Genomic DNA, 10,009 nt, shown 5'->3' on the forward strand with positions numbered 1-10,009 from the left:
GGCCTTTCAGCTGGAGCGAGTATTTCGCTGCTCCCCCACTCGCCCCCCCCCCCCGTGCTTCTAATGGAACAGCCGAGAGGGGCGGGGCTGGCAGCTCAGGGGCAGCAGCGGCTTCCCTGGGCGCTGCGCCGGCGGCGGCCCGAAGGCTTCCGAGGACACCCGAAGGGGTCCGAAGACACCCGAAGGCACCCCGAGGGTACCCCGAAGGGGCCCGAAGCCACCCGAAGGCACCCCGAGGGCACTCCGAAGGTCCCCGAAGGCGCCCGAAGGCACCCGAAGTGTCCCGAGGGCGCTGAGGCGTCCGTTTGGCGCTGCCGAGCTCCCCGCCTCAGGGCCCGGCCTCGCCTGCCCCGGCGGGCCCGGTGCGGGCAGCCAGCAGGGCGCCCCCATGAACAACCTGAACGAGCCCCCCGGCTGGAACATCCTGCCCAACCGCAGGGAGCCCGGCGAGGAGGGCGGCCGGTGGAACTATGCCCTGCTGGTGCCCATGCTGGGCCTGGCGGCCTTCCGTGAGTAGCGCCAGGCCCCCTGCAGGCACCTGGCCTCCGTGAGGCCTCCGAGGAGGTCTGAGCTGGCTGGGAAGGGGGGAGGAAAAACCACTTTTACCACTAAGTTACTTCTGCAGGGACTAAATTAATTATCCATACCCATTTTGCGGATTTCTCTAATCCCCTTTATATGTTTTAGGTTGGATCTGGACCAGAGAGTGTCAGAAGGAAATAGAAAAGGAAAAAAACGAGTATTACAGAAAACATTCGTCTCTACAGAAAGACCTGGAAGCCAAATACCGGGATACGATCACGGAAAGTCGTCGCGCGGTTGCTCACTTGGAGCTGGAGCTTGAAAAGGAGCGCAACAGGACCCTGAGCTACCGTGAAGCCCTCGTGTCCCAGAGTCGCAAGCTAGTAGAAGAGAGGAGAAGCCTAGAACAGGAGCAGGAGAAGTTGGAGAGGGAGAAACAAGTTCTTCTGCACTCAGGAGCAGCGGGTAACTTGTACCAAAGTTGCCTGGCAAAGGAAGAAGAATGGCAAAAGAGAGCCAATGTTTTACTAAAAGAATTTGAAGATGGACTTAAAGAAAGACAAGAGATCTACTGCAGTCTTGTGGTACCCAGAAGCCAGAGACTAGAAATAGAGAAAAATTTGCTAGTTAAAGCGGCAACTGATCCTGTTGCTATGGCTCTACATATGGAAAGTGGCTTAAAAGATATCTTCAAACATGATAACTACTGTGGCAATCTGCTGAACAGAAGCAGAAGTCAAAATGGAAGACTTATGTGGTTGTATTTGAGATACTGGGAACTAGCTATTGAACTACAGAAGTTCAAGAGGGTAGAAAAAGCAATGTTAGGAAAACGATAGGGGGAGTAATGGTGTTTCATGTGGTCTGCTGTGAAGAGTAGGGACAATCACAGTTGTAGTCTGAAGCTGTCACATTTTCTTTCTGTGTTTCCATTTCTACTCTTCACTGCATTTGTATTTGCATGGGATGTGCAGTGTTGGTGCCTTTCCTTTCACTAACAGCAGATACTCCAGCAAGCTATGCATGCTCTAAAACTCTGTGTTTGTATTGCAGACTGCAGTGTACTCCAGAGAAATGCAAGCTTCCATAGGGATCAGAAGGAGCTAAACAGAAGTCACTTTAGAGTAATTTACCAAGTTGAAGGTTGTGCTCTATCAACAGAAAAGTGAGATTTGTCTCCACTGTGTGGGCAGCACACTGTGCTCCTTATGCATGCATTGCGTGCTGCCTCAACGCTGTCTTTTTTAAGCAAGACTGATTTTGAGCCAGATCTTTGGAAGAGACCATGATTGAGCAAGATGCTTGTCACATAAATCTTAGGCGTATATACACACATTTATACAAATATATGTGTATGCATATGTATCTGTGTGTATGTATATATATCAGAAATGTATGTATCAGTACTCAGAGGGGAATAGTGTGATCGTGCTTCTGGTTGATCAGTCTTGTATTGTCTTCCAGGCTTAAAATACAAATAGGACTTTATGGACGAAACATCCAAAAGATGCTACTTAAAATAACATTTAAACAGATTGAGGAGAGCCTCACTGGAGTTAGGGAGACGTGTTTGAATACTAAAATAATATATAAACTTGAAGTTGTATCCTCATAATACAGTAGAAATGTTGACAATGCTTACGTTTTTCTCTCAGTTAAGGTTTCAGTGATAACCTAACAGTGTGCCTCTATTATGCACATCACCGTGCTGCTGCCTCTGCATCCCAGTGCACTTAGGGTACGTGTTCAGCTTCCAGGAACCTCCGTAAGTTGCCGCGCCTGGCTCTGTTGCTCATTCAGGCTCTGATTGTTGTGCTCAGAAGGGTGGCAGCCACCCTTCTTCCCTGACTGCCTCTGTTCTCCCAGACCTGAAGTACACTTTTCCACAACTCTGACATTTTGAGCTTGCAGTTCACCCCTTCACATACCCATGACTGTGGAAATCCTACAGATGTGCAAGTTCTGTAAAGACTTACGAAGCAGAGCTTTTTACTTTAATTACCACAATAAACATATCTAGATATAAAAAATAAATACCCCAGTGGGTTTCCGTGCGTGAAATCCCTTAAATCTTTGGCTCCTTGAAGAGCATAGGAACTACCTTCAGTTTCAAAAGTGCCATGTGTTTTGGAGTGGAAGTCTTTTTTCCTTCTCCTTTCTAATCCAGCCTTAGACCCCAAAGGGACAATCATTAGCCTGTGTTTATAATGTCGGTCTTTGTTACTTGACTTCAATCAGTGTTGGTAGGTTGTCATTCTTTAGTTAGCATTTCTTTATTAACTGAGAGATAGACTTGCCCAACATGTTTGCTCTAGGCCATCAGCTATCGCATGGCCCAGAAACAATCCAGCTCAGTGGATGCCCATCCAAGTTTAACAGAGAACTAGCAGATGTGGAGCTTTCTCTTATTATTGCCTCTCAGTTTCATTTCCGTCAGGAAACAGAATACAACTCTTTTGAAGTAGTGTATAGAACCTAATGCAGTTCCTCAGCAAAAATATCTAACGTGAAACAAAATTCTTGAACATGTTTGTTTCCCAAACACTCAGTTTTTCATCTGTTACTTTGCTCACCTTGTTGGTGCCGATTGTGATGTATTGATTTATTAACCTCTTATGGACTGGTTTTATTTTTAAATAAAGTTTGAGTGGACAAACATGGAGGGAAAAAGAGAAACCATCGCAGACACCAGAAAGGCCAAATGTTATCTGGTTGCCAAGCTCATGCAGGTTCAGCCATGAGAATGTGATTGAGTTAGTGCTCATGTGACAACCTCAGCCACGCTGCTGTAGCTGGCCATATCCACGTGCCCTAATTGCCCAATAGAACAAATAATTCAGAACAACTTAACTCGTGTGCCGTTCCTTCAGGATGTGGAAGGTGTCTGCCCACCCGGCTGTAGTGCATTTCGTATGTAGGTGCAAGCAGTTACAGCAACTCAGCGGAACAGCTGTAGACAGCGAATCAATGCCAATATATTCAAGACTCATGCCTCGGCCTTGTGCATCTTCACTCGTTCTTAATACTAAATGAAGAAACATTTTATGCTCTTTTCAGTTTTTCATAGTTTATGTCCCTGACATCAAAATATTTAAAGAAAACATAATCGGGAAGTAAAATACTTTTCAGTATAAATAAATGATTGGAAGCATCACATACTTGATTGTATGTGGTTGGATGCAAAGGAATAAATACAATATTCACTTCTTTAGAAGTGCCAGCTATTTGCACAGCTGATTGTTGAACTATTGTTCACGGACACTTTGCAGATCAGTGTATTGAGATCAAGGAGTTTTTCTGAGGAGGATTTTTGAGAGCATGAAACTGGTTTAGAAACACCAGTCCTATTAGTTTCTACCAAAACTGTTTCTTAGTGTGTTACATATTTTTGAAATAGTCCTCTTTAGTAAGTTATTATATTGAAAGTTCTATTATGAGCTTGATTTTGCCCGACAGCCATTGTTCTGGATTACTGATTTGTTTGAAAATGTCTGTGTGTATGTAGAGTGAAGGAATAATTTGTTTTCAAAATATTTAATGAAGGGTTTTGTTGGTTAGTGTTGTTTTTTTGTTTTGTTTTGTTTGTTTTGTTTTGTTATGAAAATACAAACTCACCTGTTAAACAAACAACAAAAATAATAAAAACCCTTACATCTCTCTGCACTGTTTTGTTACTTGGGCAAGGTGGGTGGGAGGAATGGAATTTTACACCAACTTCTTAAGCACACGGGTATTTCCTTCAATTTGGTATGTAGGGCACTCTACCTTCCTCCCGAATCCTTCACACGCCTTGTTTTGCCTGTCACCTCCTTTTTGTTTCCCCGTACAGATGTCCAAAAGTTCCTGCTGCCTGTAAAGAACTACAAGCATGCTACTCTAGGACTGTTCAGAGCCTGGGATTCCCTGTTCCCCTTTAAAAAAAAAAGATCTCTTTTGATTACAATCCTTCGCATTTACCCACCCTCATCCTTGTGAAATACTAGGAATGAAGAAAAGAGGGCAGCTTGTTATCAAACCAAGAATAAAAGCTGGTATTAGATTTGTTATCACCTCAGATTAAAATTCCTTGTTCAAATCTTGCGTTTTGGGGTTCTTTTGATGCATATATTCTTTAGGTGGTTCTCACATTTGTGGCTCACAGCCTCTAAGTAATACCCTGGTTGGAAGAAGTGTCTCTGAAATCGAGGTCTGCGGGCTCTTTTTGAAAAAGAAAATATGCTTGGGGGCTGTGATGGTGGTTCTGGCTTTGGTGGATGGGTCCCCAGGTGCCTGCCTCACACGTGTCAGAAAAGGGAACGTCCCTCGGGGACTCTTCAGTGTCTTCACTTCTTGGATTTCCCCAAGAAGTTCCTGGGGAAAGATTAAGGAATTGGGCAAGCCATGCGTAATTTTTAATAGTCAATGAAAACTATTCCTGCCTATGCACGAATGAGTACATAGAACTGTCTTTTTTTTTTTCAGTTAAGATTTCTTTAATAGTTAAGATGTGATTCCTGTATAGTTAGATAAGATAGTAAGTTATAGTAAGATATAAGTTATAGTTAGATAGTAAGTTACAGTTAGATAAGTAAGTTATAGTTAGATAGTAAGTTATAGTTATATAGTTATATATAGCTATATAGTTATAGTTATAGTCATAGTTAGATATAAATTATAGTTAGATAGTAAGTTACAGTTAGATAAGTAAGTTATAGTTAGATAGTAAGTCATAGTTATATAGTTATATAGTTATATATAGTTATATAGTTATAGTTAGATAGTAAGTTATAGTTAGATAGTAAGTTATAGTAAGATAAGCAGCATAAACTGAACATGCAGACATGATAGTGGTCATGCAGGTTCGCAGGCCAGCTGGATTGTAAGAATTCACCAGAAAAAGTCTGGGAAGTCTTAGTCCATCTAGCTGAAGGTGCCATTGCAGGAATGTTTGCAACATCAGCATCCAGACAGCAACCTACTACCTTGGTTAAGACATCGAATTTCCCACCTGAGCATTCCTCTTTGCAAAAGATCCCAATAAAACAAGAGGCATTCTGTCCGTGAATCTGTGTGATGGTGTATTTTATCTGTAAAGTTTAAGTGGGAGAACGAGAAACCGTTTCTCAGTAAAGGGGAGTTTCAAAGTCTTGGAAAAGATGACAAACTGGCCTTTGAAACTCTGTAACACCTGAACACATTTTGAAGATAAAAGAAACGAATAAAACCTCAGCCCATGACCTAGTCCAAATAAGTTTAAAAGCCCTTCTACAGGCAGACCCTCAAAGGACTGCTGTTAGCAGAACCCTAACTTATGGACATACTGGATAGCATCAAGGAACACAGAACTGTTGTGATACTGAAATCAGCTTACCTGGCAAAACTGAGGCTGATCGCAACCTGATCAATCATCTTAATACTCTTTCCATGGGTTCTAACCGCCGAGGTAATGAAAGCTTGGCCTATTCGTAGGTGATGAAGACGCCTTATAGCTGGACCTGTACGCTCCGAGAATGTAAAATCACTGCAAATTACCAGTCAATAAACAATACACAATTGTCATTCACAACTCTGAAGACTTCCACAATGCTGAGGCTCACATAGCTGGTGAACCTTGCGGATGTGAAGGGTGCAAGGGCTGGACCTTAGCATTAGAAGGAAGGGCTGCTAAAGAATGGTCACCTTTTGGCATGTACATGTGATAGTCTGCTGCACTAATTGTGGAGATGTACAGGTCGCCTGAGTCGCAAGCTTTATTGCAAATGGACAAGAGCAGTCATAGCATGTAGCCCTACTCACAAGGTACCACTATGTGAGAAATTACTATGTAAGGAGTTGTACAAAGTGACTAATTACAGACAAATTATGGATAGCCACTAGACAAAGTAAAAAGACAAAACATTGCTGGTAAAGTAGCCCTGGAAGTGCTAGCTGCTAGATGTACTATTAATGGGAACAGCCAAAACCATGAAAGTAAATGTTATCTACGAAAACAGAGCCCTAGAAAGAGGCTATTTCTTCACTCTTCTCTTTACAACTGCTCCTGCAGGTTTGCATTTTTTAGACACCTCACTTCCAAACTTAATTTATGCAGTACAAACAAAATCCTCAGTGGTTTGGTTTCATATTATTGAATACTACTCCCCCTTGTGGTTAATCGCTCTTCTTGCCAGCAGCCTAAGCAGCACGGTTCTGTTTTTGTGATTGGATCATAATAATAACAATAATAAGACAGACAAAAAGTAACGTGCTTTTCGGCGACCAAGAGAGAATGAACCTATCTGCAGCAAACTGAGCCTTGTGGTAGACCTCTATGTAGAGATAGCGTGCAGGACTGGGACGTAGTTCAGCAACATATTAGCATCTCATTATATACCACAGCACTGGAAAAGGAAACAGTAGCAAACTTAATTAAAGAACACTGTTCATTGCTTAATGAACATAGCAAGTAACAACCTCCAACCATAAAACATGTTGTGTTGCTTGCTAGAGGAGAGATGCACTGATGCCCAGTGTCAACAAGAAGAGCAAAACAAAGAAGGATAATGATGGTGGAACTGACTTTACTCAAGTGAAATATTTATATACAAAGCTGAAGCCAGTGTCACACAAACTACAAGTCTATACAAAATAAATGTCATGCCTATTTGTAGAAGAGAGAAAGGAGAGAAGTGCTACACGGGAAACAGCGACAGGTCTGTTCTGAGTGAACTATAGCAGACACGATGTTCACAGCTTGTTCCATTTAATTCTTCTGTGGCTATTGTGTTACTTCCACAATAAACATGGCAACTTTTAGGCATGTCAGATTACTGAAGGAAGTTCCCTGACAACACAAAAGCATTCCTGAATGGGTTGTTCATGGAAGTCATTGTATATGGCACCCTACCTCTGTTGCATTCCCAACAGACTAAAACAGAGTACAGTAACAGCTCAGTGCTGTCCTGTTTCTCCTCTGTGGTAACACAAAATGACTTCTTTCCATCCAGAAAAGTTTGCAATAACATAGGAAGAGATTTAGCCTCTGAAGTTTATTGGGCTTCTGCAAAGCCTTCAAGGTATTCCTACTTGAACTGCTGTGGCACTGATGATAGCAGCCTGGCAGCACCCACACAGGAAATAAATCATGCCAGCTGAGGAGCTGTGCCTTTTGGCTATTTATCGGGTAGAGTTAGAGAACAACCGAGCATAAAACCTAGACCAAGTTAAAGATCTGCAAAATATTTCTTGATATGGTAGAATCTATAACCACTTGCTGTTGAATATTAGCCCTAAAACTAAATGACTGAAATATTTCGTCTGCGTATCTACCGTACCGGTGGGATCATTAGAGTCCCCTGGGCTGCAGATTTTGAGTATCCTCCTGAACATGGGGCTCAGTGCTCCTTCTTTGTGTAGCTGTTCAAGGATTTTGCCCATTGGTAACTCACAAAAGGATTTCTTGTTTTCTCTGTGTATTTTAAGAGAAGGTCCAAGCAGACTATCAGAGACAGCTTTTTGTTTGAACAATGTTCATCTTCACTTTCATTACATCTTCCCCACTTCACTCTTCCACATAAGAATCCTGTGCTTTAGGCACCCTGCTGGACAGTTACCACTCTCTTTACATTTCCATCTTTTCCTGTTTGAGGCTCACCACACAACCTTTGCTTTACACAATCCTCTTCTTCATCACCTTCAGTATGTCAGTCAGGCTGCTTTTAGCCTCAGGTGATAGCAGCAGGAGGAACAGGAGGAGCGGATACTAAACCACTGTATCTTGGCTTTCATTTCAGATGCTTGCCACCACAGGATTACCTAGATGTGGAGAGAAGCACTTCAGAGATGATGTTTCTCCAGTTTGAGGGCTGCTCTGCAGGACAGGCATGATGTTGCTCTAAAATGAAGACAGAAAATATGACAAGAGCATGTTCAAAGGAGGTGAGACAGTGTCAGTGGGGTCTTGGGAGGAATTTTGCTGCTGGTAGTCTCTTTCCTGAAGCCTGCCAGTGACATTTTCCAGAGACTTCTCAACTGTTTATGAATGAAGACATTTTGAAAGAGGGAACTAAAAACATACTACTAACATCAGGTAGTCTACAGAGTAGCTCTGGAGCTCCAAAGCACCAGAAATTCTCAGTAAAAACAGCTGCAAAAATGTTACCACATAGGTTAAATTAACATCTCTTTCTCAGCTTTATTCTTCAAAAATTGTTGAATTCTTAGCAGAAAGTTAAAATAAATCCATCTGAAGAAAACATGAGGGAAACGTGAAAATAAAATGTGGGGGAATGAATAGAAGCATTTTACAACTCTCTAGTTACGATCTGTGGCTCAGTGAGAATGCTAGTGAAGTCTGAAAATGCAATAGCTAATGTTACATGCATTTTATGCAAAAGGAAACAGTTGGGGGCTTCTGAAAATAATGATAATAATTTACCACTGCAAAGATGGAAGGAGGTAGTAAGTGAGGAATCTACAGATGTCTTGACTGTTTCTAACACAGTCCTCACAGTAACAGGATTTGAATCTTTAACATTTATCCCAGAGAGGTTGTAGAGTCTTTATCAATGGAAGTTTTCAAGACCTGACTGAATAAAGCACCCAGCAGCCTGGCCTGATCTCATAACTGATCCTGCTTGGAGAAGGAGGTTGTGCTAAACATTTCCTCATGTCTCTTCCAACCTGAATAGTTCTTGTTAAACTTTTAACCATGACCAGCTTTATCTCAGTGTAAGAAAAAGATATATGTACAACTTTTTTTTTTCTTTTTTTCTACAGAAAATTTGCATAGTATCCCAATGATGCTACATATTTATTATGCAGGGGTGAGAGAGGGAGTACCAGCTAGACAGGGTAGAGTAAAATGAAGGAAAGGATGCAGTGCTGTCACCTCAGCTGGTGGCTAGAAATCATTTCACCCAGGTGCACTGGCAAACCGGTCAATGTGGGAATGTGGGAGGAGGCAACTTGTTTATTCTGCTGTAAAAACAGCAGAATAACAAAAGCACATACAGAGATATGTGCTTGTCATACTAGCAGATGGATTCTTCACCTCTTCACAGGCATGTGAAAACCTTTATATTATTTCCGTGAGAAGTATAGATGCATGTGACCAAGGGTTAAATGATCAAAACTATACAAAGAGTAATGGTGATTACCGTATATGTTGCTTTGAGAAGTACAAGATGACTGAAAAAAGTTTAATTAACTCTGGCGAGATATTGCTGTAGAATCACTAGAGTAAGAGATTTCATACCAGTATTTGCTACAGTAATAAAAAGGATCAGAAAATGAAGTGAATTCTAATAGCATGGGATATTGTAAAACATGATTATAGAACAAACTTGGTGTTTATGATTAATTGCCTTTAGCTGCAAAAGCACTGTAAATATCAGTCTCAAAATATTTGCAGTTATAGACTCATCCTATGTCATACCAGGGATACTAGGATTGCAAACAAATAAACATACGTGTATTTCACTGTATTTTACTGTATTGTGTGAAACTATGACTAGATGCAAACCTCTAA

The 10,009-nt window shown here is 41.7% G+C and overlaps 1 protein-coding gene and 1 long non-coding RNA gene across 2 annotated transcripts in view; one reads left to right on the plus strand and one right to left on the minus strand.

The window, feature by feature from the left end:
- Positions 1–98: 98 nt before the first annotated feature.
- On the plus strand, positions 99–4,180 carry CCDC127 (coiled-coil domain containing 127). Its single transcript, XM_013195340.3, has 2 exons — positions 99–509; positions 688–4,180. The coding sequence occupies exons 1-2, from the start codon at positions 389–391 to the stop codon at positions 1,359–1,361; spliced, it is 795 nt and encodes a 264-aa protein (XP_013050794.3). The 5' UTR covers positions 99–388; the 3' UTR covers positions 1,362–4,180.
- Positions 4,181–6,961: 2,781 nt separating this feature from the next.
- LOC125179778 (uncharacterized) overlaps positions 6,962–10,009 on the minus strand; it is a 28,740-nt gene continuing 25,692 nt past the window's right edge. Inside the window, exon 3 of the long non-coding RNA XR_007157571.2 lies at positions 6,962–8,374. This is a non-coding gene — a long non-coding RNA (uncharacterized lncRNA). The remainder of the gene's footprint in view (positions 8,375–10,009) is intronic.

Source organism: Anser cygnoides, chromosome 2 (assembly GCF_040182565.1).
Source record: "Anser cygnoides isolate HZ-2024a breed goose chromosome 2, Taihu_goose_T2T_genome, whole genome shotgun sequence".
NCBI lineage: Eukaryota > Metazoa > Chordata > Aves > Anseriformes > Anatidae > Anser > Anser cygnoides.

Excerpts from the sequence above, each read along its gene's own strand:
- CCDC127 (XM_013195340.3), top strand. The coding sequence starts at position 389 with ATGAACAACCTGAACGAGCCCCCCGGCTGGAACATCCTGCCCAACCGC. Across the intron at positions 510-687 it reads GCTGGGCCTGGCGGCCTTCC|GTTGGATCTGGACCAGAGAG; the intron begins GTGAGTAGCGCC and ends TATATGTTTTAG.